This window comes from Mizuhopecten yessoensis, unplaced genomic scaffold (genome assembly GCF_002113885.1).
Source record: "Mizuhopecten yessoensis strain PY_sf001 unplaced genomic scaffold, ASM211388v2 scaffold3229, whole genome shotgun sequence".
Classification (NCBI taxonomy): Eukaryota; Metazoa; Mollusca; class Bivalvia; order Pectinida; family Pectinidae; genus Mizuhopecten; species Mizuhopecten yessoensis.
Genome location: NW_018404940.1, coordinates 2,998,158 through 3,020,582, shown reverse-complemented (window position 1 = coordinate 3,020,582; position 22,425 = coordinate 2,998,158). Strand labels below are relative to the sequence as shown.

Below are 22,425 nucleotides of genomic sequence, written 5' to 3'. Positions count from 1 at the left end.
TCCACCCTACCTGTATTACTGTTCCACCCTTCCTGTATTACTGTTCCACCCTACCTGTATTACTGTTCCACCCTTCCTGTATTACTGTTCCACCCTACCTGCATTACTGTTCCACCCTTCCTGTATTACTGTTCCACCCTACCTGCATTATTGCTCCACCCTTCCTGTATTACTGTTCCACCCTTCCTGTATTACTGTTCCACCCTTCCTGTATTACTGTTCCACCCTACCTGTATAACTGTTCCACCCTTCCTGTGTTACTGTTCCACCCTTCCTGTATTACTGTTCCACCCTACTTGTATTACTGTTCCACCCTTCCTGTATTACTGTTCCACTCTTCCTGTATTACTGTTCCACCCTACCTGTATTACTGTTCCACCCTACCTGTATTACTGTTCCACCCTTCTACTTACCGATTCTCTGTCCAGTGGAGTCTTTATTCTTATTGTACCATCCTTCGGGTTGATTTTGAAATTGTCAAGACGGTCGCCATCTGATATGGAGTAGGTCAGCACAGAGTTTGGAGGACTGTCTGCATCACTGGCACTCACCTAGTTTTATAAGATACGGACAATTAAAAATTGGAAAATAAAAACAAATGTACTATAAAATCTTACACTAGCTACGGTAATGAACAAATTCTTCATGATTGGAACATGTTTCATAATGTTTTCTAAAGATTATATTTTTCTGCTAAAAACTGGTTCAATAATAAACACATTTCTGTTCATAAAGTAAAAGATTGGGAAGTGTTTCTAGTTACCTTGACAACGATGGAAGCAACTTTTTCCGACTCATTGACCCGCACACTGTAGCTGGCTTGAGTGAAGACAGGTGTGTTGTCGTTGACATCAATCACATTGATGGTGACATAGGCAGAGCTACTGAGTGGCACTATGCCACGGTCACGTGCGATGATCGTAAGGATATAATGATGAGTAGCCTCATAGTCTAGTTCTCCCAGGACATAAATTGTACCCGTGTCTGGATGGAGAGAAAATTTCCCCTGCTTGTTGCCGCCGACGATGGAATACATCATGACTGCATTTTGCCCAATGTCCTTACTGGTAGCCTCTACCTGTGTGACCATTGTTCCGACCTTAACATTTTCTGCCAAAGTCTCACTGTAACTGTTGCGGACAAACTCTGGTGGATTATCATTCTCATCCCGTAGAAGGACACGGAGGACGGTTTCGGAGGATAGACTTGGTGTTCCCTGGTCACTGGCCTGTAGGACAAGTCGGTAGGACGGCACTGTCTCTCGGTCCACTGGTTTCTTTAACATGAGTATTCCTGTCTCAGTGTCCACAGCGAATGTACCGTTGCCATCGTCTGTCAGGCGGTACCTCACCTGGCGGTTTATTCCTGTGCACAGAATGGATAACAGATTAATTAAACAAACTTCCGAAAAAAAATCTGGCAGGTGTAAACATTGAACAAAGAGACAGCTAAGAAAAAAATGTTGGTGTCATGAACTGTCCATTATTACAGAAATGTGAAGTATGCTTAATCAAGGCCATAGTTAGTAATACAAATAGTGTAATATATATAGACTAAAACGTACCCAAGTCAGCATCCTGAGCTGTCACTCTTATCAGCAATGTGTTGACTTCTGCCGACTCGGACAACAAGAAATCTGTCGGTGCATCAACAAATTCAGGACGGTTGTCATTGACATCGCTGAGCTGTATGAAGACCTGCGTGTCGCATGACCTCTGACCTCCATCCACAGCACTGACCACCACAGCATACTTGGATACGTCCTCGCGGTCAAGGCTGTCCCTGATGGTTAGGATACCTGAAACAAACCATTACATCAATACATTATAACTGATGCTGATCTGTGGCATTATCCAACTTCTCTATGCTACGAATGAAGGACCCAAATGGCTGGTTCTGGTAAAACTTAACAAGTTCCCATTGTATATGAGAATGAGGCTGATACCATGAATGCAAATGTTTCTTCTGTATATCAAAATGAGCCTTTTACCTGTAGCCTCGTCCACAGTGAACTTTTCTCTGTCCTGCTCCCGAGAAAGAATGTAGCGGACTTTGGCATTGATGGTAGAGGGGTTGTCTGCGTCTGTGGCATGGACTCGGATGATGATGTCGGATGGCAGGACATCTTCTGACAACACAACCTCATGGTATGGCTGTGTATCAAGGAAATTCAAGAATGAACAGAATATCAGTCTTTTTTACACAATATTCTACCTTCTGGCAAAATAATATGAGCAGTAAGTTAATTTACCTTTCTTAAGCAACATTTGTAGACTGTTTCAACTTTGTATTGTCTGCAGAATTCTAGACCCAAATACAAAATTGTTTTTGCATTTTAGATTTGTTATTTAACTAGTTGGATAAACATATATTTTGTAGAAACAGTTTGAGGAATACTCAAAACTTACCTGTCCACACACTGGACTGTTGTCATTGTCGTCAAGGATATCCACAGTAACAGTTGTCATGGAACTGAGGCCACCGTCAGTTGCAGCAATCTGGAGGTTGTATATGTTAATCTGTTCACGATCAAGTGGCCGACTGACGCAGACCTCGCCTGTGTGATACACCTGGAAGCGACCATGTGGGTCCCCATCGATAATGAAGTAACTGATGTGTGTGTTCTGTGCGCTGTCTGCATCGGATACATGTAGTGCCAACACGACCGTTCCGGGTTCTGCCAGCTCGTTGACAGCCGCGTTGTAGTGGCGGCTCGGGAATACCGGCGGATTGTCGTTATAGTCCTTGATGTCTATCAGGACAGAGGTCACACTAGTCCTAGTAACCGACCCCTCGGTATCCTCCACCATGACAGAGAGGTTATAGTCACTCTTCATTTCACGGTCAACAGACGATAACAGTGTTATCCAGCCAGTGTTCTTGTCAATATTAAACATCTGAGCAGCCTCCTCCATACCAGCACTGAATCTATAGGTCAATGTCTGCGGCTTGTCAAGGTCAAATGCCCTGACCTGTATGATTCTGATTCCTGGTTTGGAGTTTTCTACAAGACTTGCGGTGTAGGGGTTAGACTCAAACTGTGGGGCATTGTCGTTGATGCCGGTGATCTGGAAGTAAACCTCAGTTGTGTTGACCAGGGATGGTGAAGCCTCTGTGTAAGCCAAAAGAGTCAATGTGTACTGTGACACTTCCTCCGCGTCAAGGTCTCCATTGAGGTGTATATTGCCAGAGTCATCCACGGTGAAGAGTTGTGGGTGGTTCGTCTCTGGGTTACTACCGGGTACGACCTTGTAGTGGACTGGCTGCTGACTCTCGGCCGTGATTGTCCGGATGAAGTTGAACTTATCGGTGTTCTCTGGTGTCACAAAAATGTACTTAGACTGTGGGAAGCGGGGCGCCACCTCATTCGGCCCCATCACATAGATCTCCACAGGAACATTGTTCTCTAATGGGATCTCGCCAAAGTCGACAGCACTGATGAAGAACTGCATCAAGGAATTCACTACAATGATTGAAAATCATGAATGTTAGCATCACATATGTAAAGAAAGTCTATCCTATATAATATACCTCTATTCTATGCTTTAACCTTTGCTATAACATTTTGCCATGGTAACTTATGATAAGATATTTAACATTCGTAACTTATTTTGTTTATTGTGGTTTGTTTTCATGGTAACCTACAGTAATTACTGTGATATGTTGCTATGGTAACTTACTTTTCGGTGTCAGGTCAGCCTTGACCTTGACATCACCAGTGTTAGGGTCAACAAACACATAAGGGGTCACATTGTCATCATAGAGTTGGTAAATTATACGGCCGTTATCCCCAAGGTCACGGTCACGAGCAGTTACCTAGGCAACAAAATATGTATACTATGATTTATACACAAATGAATAACTTGATAAGTATAACAAGTATATATAAACACAAACACATGGTCGTTTCAACCAAGAGCATGATGGCCTACAGAACATTGATGGAATAAATGAAAAAACATACCTGTATAATGGTGGTGTTGATGGCTGCATCAAATGCCTCTACAGCACGATAGTTCTGGGTGGTGAATGCTGGGATATTATCGTTTTTATCGGTGATAGAAATCTCCACCATAGTGAAGCCCATTCTCCCACCATTGTCAATGGCCGACACTGGGACAAGGTAGGTATCCTCCACTTCTCTATCAAACATGTGTTCTGTAAATATTTCTCCTGAAATCCAAACAAATAACATGTTAAATAAATCACAATTGTCGTCTTTGAACAAGCCAATGTATATAGAGTTTTCAATAGATCAATTTTAAAAAACTCTTTCAGTATTGGCTTTTAGACCAGAAAGTAAATATCTGAATTTTATTAAAAAAAAAAAAAAAAGTGCTTGGAAACCATATTTTGTTTTTTTGTAAAACAGGAATTTATTTTCAAAATGTGACATCTGAATTAATACAAGAGGCCCATGGGCCTAAATGGTCACCTGAGTCCTACAGTATTTATTTTTGTTGTTGAAATATGTACCAATTTGAGTACAAAATAGTTAAGTATAACGTTAACTTAAGTTTGTCAGGTCCATGAGCTGATCATTCCTAGACCGAGTTTCAGTTCAATCGGCCTATTAGAACTTGTTTTTAAGTTTGAAATACTTTTTTCGAAATGGCGGCCGTGGCGGCCATATTGAATTTCTGATCGACCCGAAAAATAAAGACATTTTGTCAGGACCATGAGTCGATCATTCCTACAAAGTTTCAGTTCAATCGGCCCATTAGAACTTGACTTTAAGTTTGAAATAGTTTTTCAAAATGGCGGCCATATTGGATTTCTGATCGACCCGAAAAATAACAACTCTTGGTCAGGGAGATGTCAGTAACCTTCCCATGAAATATTAATGAAATTCCTTTGCCAGTATTTCAGCTTTAGTTGAAAATGTAAAATGTTAACGGACGCCGGACGAAGATGGATAGCAATAGGTCACTTGAGCTAAAGCTCAGGTGACCTAAAAAAGCCTCCCAGCTATATTGAGAGATATATGTTAAGGAACTGTTTATGTTTAGACAAAAGAAAAAGATGACTGTAAAATGTTGGTGATATGCTACATGTAGGTGGCAAACAAAACAATGTTTTATAGTACAGAAACAAAACATTGGTATATAATTATATTACTATATACAACAATAATGTCCATCTGATTCCCCCTATACGCCTGCCTTACCAGTGTCCACATCAATACTGAAGAACTTCATCATGTGATCACTGGTGATGGTGTATGTGAGGAGGCCATTGTTGCCGTGGTCACCATCGTTGGCGGACACCACAGTGACGAGGATGCCTGGCCCGAGATTTTCGTCAACTGAAGCGTGGTAGGGATACTCCTGGAATACGGGTGTGTGGTTGTTTCCATCCTGGATTGTGATACCGACACGTGTAAAACTGGTGAAGACGCCGTCAGACACAGATACATTGACCGTGTAGGCGTGATAGTAATGGCCACCATTCCGACCTGTCAGAGTGACCAAACCTGTCTGAGCATCCATACGAAACGTCTGGTCGTCGTTTCCACCCACGATAGCATACATCAGGTTGCCTTGGCTACTGATGTCAGGGTCAGAGGCTGTTACCCTGGTAACAATCTGACCAGTCGTCTGCACTGTGATAGAACAGTCATATGAGGGCTGGTCAAACTGGGGTGCATTGTCGTTGAAGTCTTCCACAATGACATGTACGTAAACCTTGCTGCTGGAAGCTGGTAGACCTCCATCTGTCGCCCGAACAACAAATGTGAAGTCAGTCTGCACTTCATGGTCAAGGGGTTGTATAAGACTGACCAGTCCGCTCTGACTGTCGATGGTGAAGAAATCGGGGTCGGTGCTGCCCTCTGTTAGGGGTTCTATACTGTAGAACACCAACCCACTACTTCCAAGGTCATCGTCGTCGGCATGTACCTTGACGACAGACATCCCTACACCAACCGCCTCAGACAGGAGAGCAGTGTACTTGTAGTTGGTGAAAACTGGAACATTGTCATTAACATCCTGAAATAAAAGACATTGTTACATGTGAGAAATCTTTTTGGCTCCTTAAAATATATTTTCCAGGTTTTTTGAAAATTCAAAGATTACACAGTATTATTACAGGTATACGTCACTTGTGTCCTTAATTCAAAACTTGTTTGACATTTAAAACATACAGTAATGATGTGTACGTGAAGACTAATACTTACAGTAATGATGAGTATGTGAAGACTAATTAATACTTACAGCAACGATGAGTATGTTAAGAGTAATTAATAGTTACAGTAACGATGAGTATGTGAAGACTTATGCTTACAGTAACGATAACTCTCACTGTTGCCGTGGCTGTAGCGCTGGTCTTAACATCTGCTGCCTGGATGACAAGCTCGTAACCCTTGGTGACCTCATAGTCCAGCGGACTGACCACATCCACAACACCTGTAATTAAGGTTAAGTATTCTTAGGTGTGTTTCAGGTATTCAGATACAGGTATATTGTCATATTTCTTTCTTTTAAATAATAAGAAAACCAGGGGAAGCTTGGTACTGTCCCAATGTACTTTTTAATATCAGATTTTGCTATGACAGGTAGATGAGGTATAGGATATAGCCTGTTGCAGTGTATATTGTAAAATCACATTTAGTTGTTAACTGATTAGGAAATGATTGACCTAGTATATAATCACCATCGAAGTTTGAACAACAATTCTACATGTACAATAAATATCTACCTTATGGTAAACTTATTCTGACATAAACATAAAAAATCAATGTACTTATGTTATTACAGTTGATATTTTAAGTATCATCTGATAGCATTTATATAGAATTACAAGATAATTAGATAACAAAACAATCATGAACTTCAACATTTATAATTAATTCACTGCAGGCTGTACATCATATATAATAATTCTCATAATTTTGATATATTTGTAACGAACCATAGCCAGCAAATATTTTTCCAACCAGAAATGGTAGCTACAGTCAAATGTAGCAGAGAAGCACTTCAGAAATAGTAATCCTTTTAGATCTTATTTAAAAGAGAAGAAAACTAACAGTAGCTGACTGAAATATTTTTAGTAAGAGTTATGCCCCTTAGACCAGAGCAATATCACATACCAGCAAAGGTGGTGATTGACAAGAGGCAATATATCATTAATACTTGGTATGCTAGCAAGATAATTGGTATGCAATCAGAATATGATTGGTATAAGGAGGCTACATACAAGGGTATCCTCAAGTTCATAACACTAATTAACTCTGGCAGGATAAATAATGGTACATGTCATGTGCATATATTTTTGTAATACCTGTCGGGCAAGACTATGTGTCTTCACCCAATTACCATGGCACTATCGTGATCCCTTGCTTCGCAGTTATGAAAAAATTGCATGCATGCAACTAGCAAAACAAACTCAGCAAGATACTAATTAGAGTGCGGCAAACGGCAGAAACATCATGCAGTAACGAATCCCACAAGGACTTATGCAAACTTCTGTAGATATTTTAACGCATGCTTGGTTCCCGATTTCAGTGTCGGAGGAGAAAGCGGTGTCAATAAGAACAAGTATACGATATCTTCTTAAGTAACATCAAGTCCCTCACAGTATTACAAACACCACAATTTCTGTCCATTGTACTTTTAGATTATTGTATCCCTAAATAGCTTCAAGACCTTAATGGGTCACTAACCCTGGAACTGTTTGATCCATATTGTAATTATACTGTGTCAAGATTTTAGCATCCCTAAACAAAGAATATTGTCACAAACCCGGATGAACTGGAGTCTTACACAATTAGGTTAGCCTATACTACTGACCCATCATAGGGACAAAACAATGAAACTTTTCAACTGACAAACAGTTTTGATTTAAGTATACCTAAATAAAATCTCAATATTCTGTCACAAACCCAGAGCTGTTGGACTCAAATACAGTTAGGTTTTAGTATTCTAAACTACAATAGGGCCACAACATTAGAACTTATCAACTAACATACAGTTAGATTTAAGGAGATGTATACTATCTGTCCTCCATACAGTCACAAACTTTGATACTAAAAAACTCATATATTTCATACGTATCCTACGCTACTGACCAATTAGGAACTCTTCAAGTTACATACCGTTAGATTGTAGCATCCGTAAACTACTAGCCTGTTATACAACCGCAAACCTTCAAACTTCTTGACTCGTATAAAATTCAAATTTTGATATCACGAATAACTAGCTCACCATAAACAAGGACCCATGAAACATTGGACTTGTATCAATTTAGATGTACGTGTCCCTATTTACTGATCCGTTGTACAGTCTCCCACTCTGGGATCTTATCAACCTGTAGGGGTATTATAACCCAACACTATTTACTAATAAACACACACATTAACACTATCAAACACAGGTAACCATTAGATCAACGCAGACATATTCCTCAAACATTCACAAGAATTCTAATATTATTAATCCTCATCTGAATCAACACGCACAAACAGTTTGTTAGAGCACAAACAAATTTACAAATTTTACGAAAAAAATAATATCTATTTATTTGAGAGAATTTCTTCTCAACTCGTTAAAGATTGGTAAGCTTAAACTTCAGTATATGCATGATGTCAAATGTCCAGAATTTAAACTGAATTTCACAATATCAGAGACATTAATTACATATTTGTCAAATTACAGATATGTGTAGGCAAAAATAATAGATAAGCTGATGATGAGAGTTTATTTAAATGAAGTGAGACCCTTGGCAATACGAGAAAGATTGAATGAAATAATCTTTACTTGTAACCAAATCCCACTGTTTCGCTAATATGTCGAATCAGTAACAGATATTTCATAATGAAGAAATAGACTGAGCTCCTTCCTTGCGATGAGTGGAGGAATGCAAGCTTGGTAGGATTCAATGATGCAGGGAAAGATGAGATTGTTTAATCCCAAAAATAGATCTGACTTTGTCTAAATCATTAAAAATAATAATTTCAAAGATGACATTGGACTAAAATACATTCTTTTCAGATACATAACACCTAATATCAAGGCTGTGTTGGTTTCCTGATTGTTTTAACACTTTAAAAACTTAATTAAAATACTTTAATTGATTATATTTTTCGTTTTTAATTATAAAGACTTAAGATATTTATACAGAGTTCGTGTTAGAGGTGACCTATGTGAACAACCAATCAGAAGTACCCTGACATGGCCTTGACTTTGTGCACTTCTCATGGCCTTGACCCAAAATGCACTTCTCATTCAAGGACTGATAAAAACGTGACAGCAAAAATAAAATTCTAAACATTTCAAGATATCTGTCGAAAGCAACAAAATTTGTCAAAAGATTTTAATACAAAAGAAGAACATAAGTTTTGAAATGCAACAAATTGAAAAATGCTATCGTCTGCTCGGGTACATTTTGATAAATTTCTCAGCATTCTTGAAGACAAAATTAGTCAGTAGAACTGCAATACTTAAGAAACATCCTTTCCCAGTTAACAAGAGGCTGCAGTGAATGTCAAGATCATTTGGACAATGTTGCATGTACAATTTAAAGTACTGTTCAACCAAAAGTCTGTCTAAATAGCGGGACATCCTGATATTGTTGATAGCTGGATGGATGGCATTTGACAGTATATTCTTGTCTACATAAACTAATTAGAAACAGATAAGTTCTTGTGACCTCTTTTTGCAGGCATATTTTAAAGAAGTGCAATTATATTCTGTTCACAGTTTGGTAAAAAGCAATTCCTATTGAAGAGAAAATCTGTCCTGAAGACAGTTAGTAACATATGGATGGATGCACTGAGAAATAATATATTAAATAAAGCAAGGCGAAAAAATGGCTTTAGGTATGAAATGTGAGAGAGTGAAAAGGATATGATTGGCTGGATCTACTACGGAGGTGGGGTAAGGGAGGGAGTGTTGGGTTGTAACAGAAAGGATTTAAGGGGCGTGGTTCAACCATGGATAGAAAACCAAAGTAACAATCAAAGAACAATAAATAACACAAATGTTCATAACTTAAACTTATACTTAACTCATTTTTAATTTTGGTGAAGAAATGAAAACTAATACTATAACTTTTTGCTACTTAATTTTAATAACGTACTCAAATATTTTAAAAGAAAAAAATATGTTTTACCTCGAAAGTTGAATTGTAATTTTATTTGAAAATTGCAAAATGCAAAAAATGAAAAAAAACACAAAAGGAAAAAATAAACCCTTGTTAAAAGTGCAAGGAAAAATGCACAAATCAAACAATTCACAAACAGAATGCAATGCTTGAAGTCATGACACCAGGCAGAGGCAAGCGTTCAAAGTTGGCGTCGCGTGTAGATAGGTTACGTGGGAGAGATACTCACACGGGCCGAGTGCGTCCGTGCCTTTGTAGAAACACATAAGGCATAGAGTAGGGACAGATTGGTGATGTTGGTAGTGGTGGTGGACGTGGTATCAGAGGTACACAACAAATTCAAAGGAAATAAAATACATTGAATTAGCAAAAAATATTTCCACAACCAGCAAATATTGTGAAATTAGAATTTTTTTCCCATAACTTCAGAAACATCTTAAGCGGAAAAATAAATATATGTATGTATGAATAAAAGCAAAATTTTGACTTTAAAAAAAAAGAAATCCAAAATTTGCAAATATAGTGAAAGTGTGATAATTTATATCAAACTTTAGAAAAATCAGTAGAAGAAAGAAATATAATGTAGAACTTATAAATACTGACAATAAATAGTGGTATGATATAGGTGTATGTTAAAAAACACACACATCTTAATTCATTTAGCTTGCTAGGTAATGTTTGAATATTTTTTATGAAGAAAAGAAAAAACATTATATCAAATATTTAAAGCGTTTGTATTACACGAAGGGAGGTAAACTTTGCCCAACATACTGAAATGCTAAATTGTACACCGACTCAGTAGCTCGCTCAGACTTCATTATTATGAATTTAATCAATCATCAACGTTAACCAAAAACTTTGAACAAAATTTCAGGAACAAAATTCCATGCTAATCATTCAGGATTTCCCAAGGAAATTATCAGCAAAAAAACGCAAAACCAAATTTCAAACAGACAAGGAAAATATCAATTAAAATATCCATGACACAACGCCTATGGAAATGACAAATAGAGAACAGTTTGTTAGAACATAACACTCCTGTTTAATTTAAAACGTCCACAAATAATTCCAGTTAATGAGTTGATGGTGAAAGCTTTCTGTCGTATTAAGCACGCAATTAGTACAGCCGAGATGGATTGCCAACACCTAGTCCATCAACCCCGGGGGTAGGCCTAGCCCAACAGGAAGTGCTCACATTACTACCAATGAAAAGTTGGACGCCTAATTCAGAAGGGCAGATGATTTATTTTTCTGTTCGGCTACACTAAACACAGGAGATAGATATTTGGCTTTCTGTTAAAGGACAATCTTTTTTACGTTTCACTAAAGAGACAAGGGAAAACTCACTTTGGTTTCTAAACAAGTTTTATGGTTCTCTGTAAGTTTAAAGTGAAAAGATTTATTTTTAAAACAATTAAAGACAGCAAAAAAAAAAGTGCAAAAATAAACATATGCCTATATGTATTTATATATATTAGTACCTTAAGATGTGAAAGAAAAGTAAAATATTAAAAACGAAAAATGAAACAAAATCGACCAAAACCGAAAACATATAGGCAATTAATGGGTTTTTAATAATCATACCAAAAAATCGACAAGAAAGGTAATTCATATTTTCTAATATATATACAATTTTTGTATGTGAACTAAAAAAAAATTGTTCATTTCACCATACAATGAAATACCCAACATGCTTGAAAATGAAGAATAGAGCAAGCAGTAGTTGACCCTATATACACCACTGGTTACACAGAACAGAGTGAGGGTGAGGTGGGGTGGGGACATCATTAGGACTTCCCTACACCATGGGAGTGATACAGTAAATGGGCAGGGGTCAAAGTCAGGGTCAAGGTCATTTGGGGAGAAAGTATCACCACACAACACTGCAAATAAGCGCAACTCAATGGTTAAACACAATGACATGATATGGTACTGGCTAACAATCATCCCCACTGTGCACTGAGGACTCATTTTATACCATTGTCACAGTCAAGATAACAATGCAGTCATGAACAATTGTTAGCTTAATGTTCTAGTTATTTTACACTACAATTTTTTTTTTGCCCCCAATTTGGTCTTTCAATTTATACATATGATAATCAGTGAATAATTGACCTACGCAGACTAGCTAAAAATAGACTCGCTGACAGAGCCAAATGAATGACGAGTTGATGACAGCTCCAGCATTATGAAATTCTAAATAGCTATGAGACATTATGTATATTAGCTCTGATTCATGAAAATGTATGAGCGTGATGGACAATTGTAAAAGCTACACTGCCAACCTAAGTGATAGTTGAATTAGTGGTTGCCCTGCGACTGGACAGTATGGAATCTATAACCAAGGACATTTACAAGGCACCTCACCATACCGCAGGCACCAATCAGAAATAAGAATGCCCTGAACAGGTTTCTAATGTTAAAAACTTGCAAAAGATTCTGATGTCCCAGTTATAATTCTACACACTAAAAAGTAGCTGGTTCATGATAATTAATTTTGTTATTGCTATTAAAAAAGTTCCTTTGAAATATAAAAAGTGATGAAAAGACAGAGTCACGGGACGACCTTCTTCTCTATGTAGTAAAATGTAAAAAAAAGTAATTTTAATCAAATATAGCAACACAGCTGAAAACACCACCCACCTATGTTGAAGTCCACATCAAAATCTTTGTACATGTCGCCACTGATTATAGTGTAGATGAGTTTGTGTCCATTGGGGCTGACCGCTCGGACACTGATGACCGGTGTATGGAGCTGGACATCCTCACGGACGGTCGTCGTGTAGAACTGTTGCTCAAAGCGAGGGTGGGCATTGCTGATCACTGAGATGGTAACATTGACGTCTACAGCTCGAGGAGGGGTACCTAGACATTAAATTTCATGTCTAAATATAGCAGAAAATATATGTGATACCTTTGATGAAAATTGCAATACTTAAAACATATGTATAGCAAAGTCTTGTATTGGCAAAAAGTGTTATTCAAAAGGTTTTCATTATCTCACAGACACAGTTAAATTTGTGTTAAGTGTACAAGCTACATTAATGTGACTTAAACATCCCTTCCTAAAGAGTTCTACATGAAGAAATCAGTCAAATATGTTTGACGAATGACGATCGGTCTTGGTTCGTAAATTGACGACCCTTTTGATTTCTATACAACAATGCGTTGATAAATATCACTACCAGCTAATTCTCAAATATTGGATGAGCTAATAAAATGAAATAGATAATTTCTATAAGGTAGTATTCATCCTTAAACATAACATAGAATTATACAAAGAGTGATCAAGACGAAGATTGATACAGATTTACACAGATTATCCAGGTTTCTGTTTAGATGAGCTGAACTTGGAAAGAAATTATCTGCAATATATATTGCCATAGTGGCAGACAGCAAATCCTCCCTACCTTCATCGCTAGCCCTGATGGTCAGCACAAAGTCCCTGTTCTGGTCAGCTTGGTCAAGGGGACTGGCCAGACTGATTCGTCCATCATTGGTCCCGATGCTGAACTTGTCCTGGTATCCTGTCACCACGGTAAACTTGACCAGGCCATTGCTTCCACTGTCTCGGTCAATAGCAGTTACCTAAATGATATTAGAGAATAAAATTTAGTTTAAATGAATTCAATTTAATAATACTTACAACAATGATTTGTTAAAACTACAATCCCATTAGTCCGAATTATTAACATCAGAACTCTGGCCCTCTATAATATGCGGGAAATAAGTGGCCCGCACCCTGTTCGCACTTCAACCTGATATTTTAGAAACAAATCGTCACTTTCACACACATGTCGCACATGGATCGAAAAATCCATTTTCACCCATTATTATATTTGCCTTTCTTATTTAATTACTTTTCCTTTACCAATGTTCACTGTACTGATAAATTCATCCTCATTACTCGGGGCAACAAGGCGAAAAAATTAAACTGCAGGAAAGAAATTCCCGGTAAACAGTATCTACTCATGCATATAAGTAATTAATTATGCAATCTGATGACCTTGACCTACCTGTCGGACTAGTTCACCTGTCTGCAGACCAATCGCAACCACTGTATCATAGGGCTGGTTCACAAACTGTGGGTCATTGTCGTTCTCATCCAGAATGTTCACTTCGACAAGAACATGTGCAATCTGCCCAGACTCCCCTCGGACAGAAACAACCAGAGTGTACCGTGTGTTTTCTTCCCGGTCAAAACTCTGGTCCTTTGTCTGGAGGACGCCAGATGTCTGGACAATACTGAACAAATCCTGGTGGTTCAACAGTGTGAACACTAGGTGCTGGTTCATGGGATCCAGTACTTGTATGACAGTGAGTGTCTGAGGGCCTGGGGTGTTCTCTGTAATATTGACAGAGTACACTGGTTTACTGAACACAAACACCTCTTCCACGGGAGAGCTCACCGAAATGGTCAGGGTAGAAGCTGATTTAAACTTCCCATCAGTAACCTCAACACCTAATTCATAACTTTCCTGTAAATCGGCTTTATTTTTTATAAAGATCTGTCCAGTTTGAGAATTAATCTTGAATTTGTCATCAGCATTGCCTTCCACAATGCTAAATTCTAAAGTGTCCTTGTTGATTGAATCAATGTCCGTAGCATTAAGTTTGATTATTTCGACGTTTTCCGTAGTCGGTAATAAAATATCAGCATGGTATGATAGTTGTGTGAAGTACGGTGGGTTATCGTTCATATCGACAATATGGATGACAACCTTCGCTGGTTCAATAGCCTGAAGCTGAGGATAACCCTTATCCCATACATACACGTAAAACTCAATCTTGTCGAATTCTTCGTGATCGAGGGCAGTCATGCTTTTGATTGCTCCGGTGGCAGAGTCTACGGAGAAGTACTTACTACCCTTTGGGTCAGTTATCTTGTAGGTAACATGTGAATTTTTATATGAATCAAGGTCTGTTGCATGGACTACCAAGGGTTCCAATCCCATGCTGAGGATAACACTTCCGACAGGGGCACTTTCGCTTATCTTGCCCTCGCACATGGTCTCATCAAACACCGGGGCATTGTCATTGAGGTCGAGGACCAGGATGACAACCCGTACAGTAGAGGTTGCGCCTACAATATTGGTTGCCGACACCGTCAGGTTGTATTGGTCACATGTTTCGTAGTCAACTTTGTCCTTCGTGTAGATGATGCCAGAATTTGGGTTGATGCTGAACACATCATCCTCATTACCGCTTACGATATCAAACAACATTGACGACTGACAAACAGCCTCCACGGGAATCACGTGACTTCCCAGGGGGCAGTTCTCACGGACCTCAGCCATAAACTCAGCCGAGACAAATTTCGGGGCAGCGTTGTTAGATATAGTAACCAATATTGTCACAGTGACAGTACTGCTGAGGGGTGGTGATCCGTGATCCATTGCCATGACTGTCAGTTTGTATGAAGACATCTCATCTCTATCAAGCTCCTGGGCGACAGTGATTATTCCCAAAGTTTCATCAATTTCAAACATCCTTCCAATGTTTCCTGAAATAACAGTGTTTAATCAATTAATAAAACCAGTTAAATTTCAACTTTTATTTAGAAAGTATTTTTAGGTGATCAATTTTATGTCTTTTGCCTAATCAAGTAGCGAACTTTGGTATTAAAAGCCTCATATACTTGTCGCACAGGGACACTTCTGCACACAGGGCTAGTTTTACTGTAGTGTAATTTTCATTGTTAGAATTAGTTTTGAGAAATTACTTCTTCAAAAGAGAATTTCCTCCAGTTTGGTAAAAGATGTGAATTCGAAATGCCAGTATGAATCAAACACACTGTAAATATGCAACTTTTTTTTCGAAAATGCAAAATTAAAACAGCAGTAATTTCGAAGCTGTTTAATGAAATTCAAAAAGGTTATGCTACTATATATACTGGCATGAACTCTCTCTGTGGTACAGCTTTGCAATTATACATTGTTTCCCCTGAGTACAGTCCTGCTGACATAACAATTAGGTGAATAGATCAAAGCTTATAATCCCGGGCCGACCTAGCTCATTACAAGTCCATAGGTGTTAATGTATTCCACCATAGGGATGGCTGGGACAGCTTCCCCACCAGACAGCCTGGTGTAATCATACTGTGATGCCAGAGGAAAACAGTCATCACCCCTGTTATATACACTGGATAATTGTATCAGAAGAACAAACTTTTGTTAAAGGGCACAACATTGGGCAGTCTATACCTTAAATAAGCATGTCATACGACGGCCTATTCCTACATTATCATGTCATACGACAGCCTATTCCTACATTATCATGTTATACGAAAGCCTATTCCTACATAATCATGTCATACGGCAGCCTATTCCTACATTATCATGTCATACGACAGCCTATTCTTATATTATCATGTTATATGACAGCCTATTCCTACATTAACATATCATACAACAGCCTATTCCTATATTATCATGTCATACGACATCCTATTCCTACATTATCATGTCATACGGCAGCATATTCCTACATTATCATGTTATATGACAGCCTATTCCTACATTAACATATCATACAACAGCCTATTCCTATATTATCATGTCATACGGCAGCCTATTCCTACATTATCATGTTATATGACAGCCTATTCCTACATTATCATATCATACAACAGCCTATTCCTATATTATCATGTCATACGACAGCCTATTCCTACATTATCATGTCATACGGCAGCCTATTCATATACGACCTATTGACAAGGCATGAAAATGTAATTTTCTCCAATTCAAAGGCCAAATTAGGCAAATTCGTCTTTTATATTTGGATATTTGGATCTTATTTTATTAACATCAGTCAAGAAATCCTGGGACATATCATGTTCAATGCTGATTAAGTTGATGGTATAACATTCAGGATTGAAATAGGGGCAGTAGACGAGTAATTATAGTGTAAACAAAACATATGAAAAGCGTTTTTTGAGCCATTAGTTGAAGAGGTTGACCTCTTCCAAAAGTACATATCATGTAGCTGGACAGGATATTAGGACGTAAACCAGATATAGTCCTCCACATATTCAGCGAAAAAGGTCAATATTTTCAAGGACCGTAAACAAACTACAGAGTCCAATGGACTGTCGAGTATCAACAAAAATCTACTTACTAGAGTGGAGTAGTGTGTCTATTACAAGCAACTCAAATTTAGCTCTTAACTCAATAGAAAAACAAACCTAAACTGAACTAAAGACAACCCTAACCTTGGCAAGACCAGAAAAGTACTCTTGAATAGAACCCTCCAGTGTTTACATAGAACACAACGAGGCCACTAAACACCTTTACAGGAAAGAGATTGACCAAACACGGGTAGTAGTTATTTAACCGGTCAACCAACGGGTACTACAGCAGTGCTTACTAAGAATTTCTAGCTGGTGAGAGAACCCCTTGACCACATACTGACCAGTGTGAAATTGGTAGAAAAGGATCAAGTTTATTGAGTTCAACATCCTTATCTCAAATCTAACACTTATACACACTAGAGTTGGTGGTTGTCCTGTACAAATCTGACACTTATACACACTAGAGTCGGTGGTTGTCCTGTACAAATCTGACCCTTATACACACTAGAGTCAGTGGTTGTCCTGTACAAATCTAACAATTATACACGCTAGAGTCAGTGGTTGTCCTGTACAAATCTAACTCTTATGCCCTCTAGAGTCAGTGGTTGTCCTGTACAAATCTAACTCTTATGCCCTCTAGAGTCAGTGGTTGTCCTGTACAAATCTAACTCTTATGCCCTCTAGAGTCAGTGGTTGTCCTGTACAAATCTAACTCTTATGCCCTCTAGAGTCAGTGGTTGTCCTGTACAAATCTAACAATTATACACGCTAGAGTCAGTGGTTGTCCTGTACAAATCTAACACTTATACACACTAGAGTCAGTGCTTGTCCTGTACAAATCTAACACTTATACACACTAGAGTTGGTGGTTGTCTTGTACAAATCTAACACTTATACACACTAGAGTCAGTGCTTGTCCTGTACAAATCTAACACTTATACACACTAGAGTCAGTGGTTGTCCTGTACAAATCTAACACTTATACACACTAGAGTTGGTGGTTGTCTTGTACAAATCTAACACTTAAACACACTAGAGTCGGTGGTTGTCCTGTACAAATCTGACACTTATACACACTATAGTCAGTGGTTGTCCTGTACAAATCTAATTCTTATATACACTAGAGTCAGTGGTTGTCCTGTACGAATCTAACACTTATACACACTAGAGTCAGGGGTTGTCCTGTACAAATCTAACACTTAAACACACTAGAGTCAGTGGTTGTCCTGTATAAATCTAACACTTATACACACTAGAGTTAGTGGTTGTACTGTACAAATCTAACACTTATACACGCTAGAGTCAGTGGTTGTCCTGTACAAATCTAATTCTTATATACACTAGAGTCAGTGGTTGTCCTGTACAAATCTAACACTTATACACACTAGAGTCAGTGGTTGTCCTGTACAAATCTAATTCTTATACACACTAGAGTCAGTGGTTGTCCTGTACAAATCTAACACTTATACACACTAGAGTCAGTGGTTGTACTGTACAAATCTAACACTTATACACACTAGAGTCAGTGGTTGTCCTGTACAAATCTACCACTTATACACACTAGAGTCGGTGGTTGTCCTGTACAAATCTGACACTTATACACACTAGAGTCAGTGGTTGTCCTGTACAAATCTAACCCTTATACACACTAGAGACAGTGGTTGTCCTGTACAAATCTAACACTTATACGCGCTAGAGTCGGTGGTTGTCCTGTACAAATCTAACACTTATACACACTAGGGGGGGTGGTTGTCCTGTACAAATCTAACACTTATACACGCTAGAGTCAGTGGTTGTCCTGTACAAATCTAACATTTATACACACTAGAGTCAGTGGTTGTCCTGTACAAATCTACCACTTATACACACTAGAGTCGGTGGTTGTCCTGTACAAATCTGACACTTATACACACTAGAGTCAGTGGTTGTCCTGTACAAATCTACCACTTATACACACTAGAGTCGGTGGTTGTCCTGTGCAAATCTAACACTTATACACACTAGAGTCAGTGGTCGTACTGTACAAATCTAACACTTATACACACTAGAGACAGTGGTTGTCCTGTACAAATCTAACACTTATACACTCTAGAGTCAGTGGTTGTCCTGTACAAATCTAACACTTATACGCGCTAGAGTCGGTGGTTGTCCTGTACAAATCTAACACTTATACACGCTAGAGTCAGTGGTTGTCCTGTACAAATCTAACACTTAAACACACTAGAGTCGGTGGTTGCCCTGTACAAATCTAACACTTATACACACTAGAGGCGGTGGTTGTCCTGTACAAATCTAACACTTATACACACTAGCGTCAGTGGATGTCCTGTACAAATCTAACACTTATACACACTAGAGACAGTGGTTGTCCTGTACAAATCTAACACTTATACGCGCTAGAGTCGGTGGTTGTCCTGTACAAATCTAACACTTATACACACTAGCGTCAGTGGATGTCCTGTACAAATCTAACACTTATACACACTAGCGTCAGTGGATGTCCTGTACAAATCTAACACTTATACACACTAGCGTCAGTGGATGTCCTGTACAAATCTAACACTTATACACACTAGAGTCAGTGGTTGTCCTGTACATGAGTACTTCTGTGAAATTGTTTGTAGTTTATAACCTTAACCTCAATAATATTTGTATAAATACATAGATATCGTCTTAAAATACAACACATCCACATCACAGGATGAAAGACAATAAATATCCCTATGGGTTTAACTGATATTTTTTTCATACATCTAAGTACATAAAGTCCAAAGCTATTCCCTTGAAGATGAGCTAATCTTATTTACTTGTTTGTATGACAAAGTGTTCCAGCTGTCTACTTCACTACTCACGAAGGCCAAGGTCAACTACAGCACACATGATGGCGTGGTATTTTGATATTACATGTAAATTGCAAATGGACAAATCAGATTCACAGAGACTGATCTTTAATTGGTCAAACAATTTGTCCATTTCTGAAGATTTATCCACATTGAAGTTTTTTTTCTCTCAATAAAACACTGACGATTCATGATATAGATACGTGATCTATTATAGAATCAAACATGGGTGGAAAACCTTCATGATACAGGAGTTATCTCCCTTACCTGATGTGATGGAGAAGGATAACTCTGCGTTTTGACCTTTGTCCTTGTCAATAGCCATGACCTCAACTACGGAGGTACCAATGGCTGCTGTCTCAAATACACGACCCTCGATGATATCCTCCAGAAACTCGGGAGCATAATCATTGTGGTCAAGCACTTGGATGGTAACGTAGGTGTAGTTTCGGTGAGATTGCTTCCCCTGGTCACGCACCATCACTGTTAAATGGTGCACTGACTGCACCTCGCGGTCAAGCTCCTGGTTCACTCGGATTACACCTGTCATGTCAAAGGTCATAATCAAATATGTTTTCAAAGAGTTTCACCAAAATTAGTGATTATTGATTATTTATTAAACAAACCTCATTCCATTTAATCTAGACCCAGATAAAAGCACTAGCATAACCTTACAAAGTTGTTTTTTACGATCGTATTTAATTTAAATTTTTGCTGGTGCTAAAATTTAATATCTGTTGTTTGTAAAACACAAAATCGAAGCTGATGCTAAAATTGGAATATTCTTTGTATGTCGAACAAGAAATCTAGCCAATCATCAATTTTTCACAGACTTTGCCAATCTTAAATAGATCAAACTTTTTTAACAATACTGATAACCATGGCAACAAAAATCATTGCAGCCTGATTGGCGTTTGCCTGTGATTTCTTGGATGGTGTGACATGAAAAGACATTAGGTACAGTTAAACACACAGTAATCAATAGAATTATGTCATTTCCTCCCGGCTATACAATCACCAGCCACAAAAGGATTTCTTGTCTTCAATTAAAACAGATTGCGTGGCTTCAGGTCTGTTTGTGGCCCATATTCTCAAACAAAATATGACACTCGACAAAATATGACAAGTGCATCATGGCAAAAATTAAACTATAGCATCACTTCTGACTTGGTGGTATAACCTACAGATGTCTAAGACTTCCTGAAACTCAACCATTACACACAACTTCAGATTTCAGGAGTAAATTATTTTCGGTCAGATGGGAGTATGAAACAATTACTGGAGTGTGGTTTTCTTACTGAACATGAAAATAAAAGTTAATTAGGGTTTGGGAGGACATATCTCCAGCTTCTTCCTGTTTATTTTTTTTATCCAAACTAACCTGTTTCAGAGTTTATTTCAAACTTGTCGTCAGTGAGACTGTTAGCTGCAGCCAGGATGGTGTAGAATAGTCGACTGTTTTTGTCTCTGTCCACAGCTGTGATCTGAAGAACTTTGGTCCCAATGGCTGCATTCTCGGACACGTTGGCGTGGAACTGAGGCTGGGTAAACATCGGGGAATTGTCGTTACTGTCCAGAACTCGTAGCACAACCTGGGGAAATAGCACCACAGGGATATGGAAATCAGTTAAAACGCCTCTTTAGGCAAGATTCCATGTCAGTGTATTTGTTAACTGAATGTTTTACATGTACTAGATTTACTATAGACATGAAAACAGAAAACTACTGCAACGAAATAAACATGTTGTCTTTTTTATTTGTACAATTAACAGAAAACATGAATACATTTGACGTTCTAATCTCAATTTTGTCAAATTTGGAAAAAAAATCAACAAGTTTTGGTTTTTTCATGAATCTATTATTTTCTTTGTTAATTATGAACATCTGTATCCTTGTAATTTAAGTTCATATTAATCTGGTAAAAATAACAAAGATAAACATGTGTTGTTTGAGTTCAAGCCCTTTACAAATCACTTAAACAATATCAGCAGGAATATAAATATCATCTATAGATCAAAGACATGACAGAGGAAAGTTACAAGAAGCCCCATTTTTCCTCTGAGTAAGACCCTTAGTAGGTACACGAAAGTAATTAGCAATATTACCTACTAGTCATCACTGTAATATTATAATATCATACAATTTCCATAAATTAATGTAATCATCTAACAGGATTCCATTTCTTCTTTCATTTTTTTCCATAAGATGTCCATAAAGCAGTTATCTCCCCTATTTCCCCTAAATTGCAGTGCTAATGAATACCATCGTTTTCATTAATAATGCAATCATCTTTAAGCAGGTTTCTCTTTCTGTTCTTTTTTTCCTTTTGGAGTCGATGAAACCTAGTTATCTCTCCTGATTTTTTCCACCGAATACCGCAGCCCTGATAAAAACATACTATCATTTCACATAATT

General features: G+C 38.1%; 1 protein-coding gene across 7 annotated transcripts in view; it reads right to left on the bottom strand.

Moving 5' to 3' along the window:
* LOC110447185 (protocadherin Fat 1-like) overlaps positions 1 to 22,425 on the bottom strand; it is a 150,489-nt gene that overhangs the window by 18,187 nt on the left and 109,877 nt on the right. For 6 of the 7 annotated variants that reach the window (XM_021492711.1, XM_021492714.1, XM_021492717.1 and 3 more), the window contains exons 8-22: positions 21,392 to 21,602; positions 20,278 to 20,553; positions 14,115 to 15,601; positions 13,509 to 13,686; positions 12,742 to 12,963; positions 10,328 to 10,348; positions 6,283 to 6,404; positions 5,168 to 5,987; positions 3,965 to 4,173; positions 3,681 to 3,816; positions 2,409 to 3,463; positions 1,991 to 2,153; positions 1,565 to 1,798; positions 764 to 1,365; positions 414 to 551 (exon numbers count right to left, since the gene is read on the bottom strand). In XM_021492711.1, coding sequence (XP_021348386.1) covers positions 414 to 551; positions 764 to 1,365; positions 1,565 to 1,798; positions 1,991 to 2,153; positions 2,409 to 3,463; positions 3,681 to 3,816; positions 3,965 to 4,173; positions 5,168 to 5,987; positions 6,283 to 6,404; positions 10,328 to 10,348; positions 12,742 to 12,963; positions 13,509 to 13,686; positions 14,115 to 15,601; positions 20,278 to 20,553; positions 21,392 to 21,602 — 5,874 coding nt within the window. The remainder of the gene's footprint in view (positions 1 to 413; positions 552 to 763; positions 1,366 to 1,564; positions 1,799 to 1,990; positions 2,154 to 2,408; positions 3,464 to 3,680; positions 3,817 to 3,964; positions 4,174 to 5,167; positions 5,988 to 6,282; positions 6,405 to 10,327; positions 10,349 to 12,741; positions 12,964 to 13,508; positions 13,687 to 14,114; positions 15,602 to 20,277; positions 20,554 to 21,391; positions 21,603 to 22,425) is intronic. The other variant, XM_021492716.1, reaches the window with a different exon arrangement.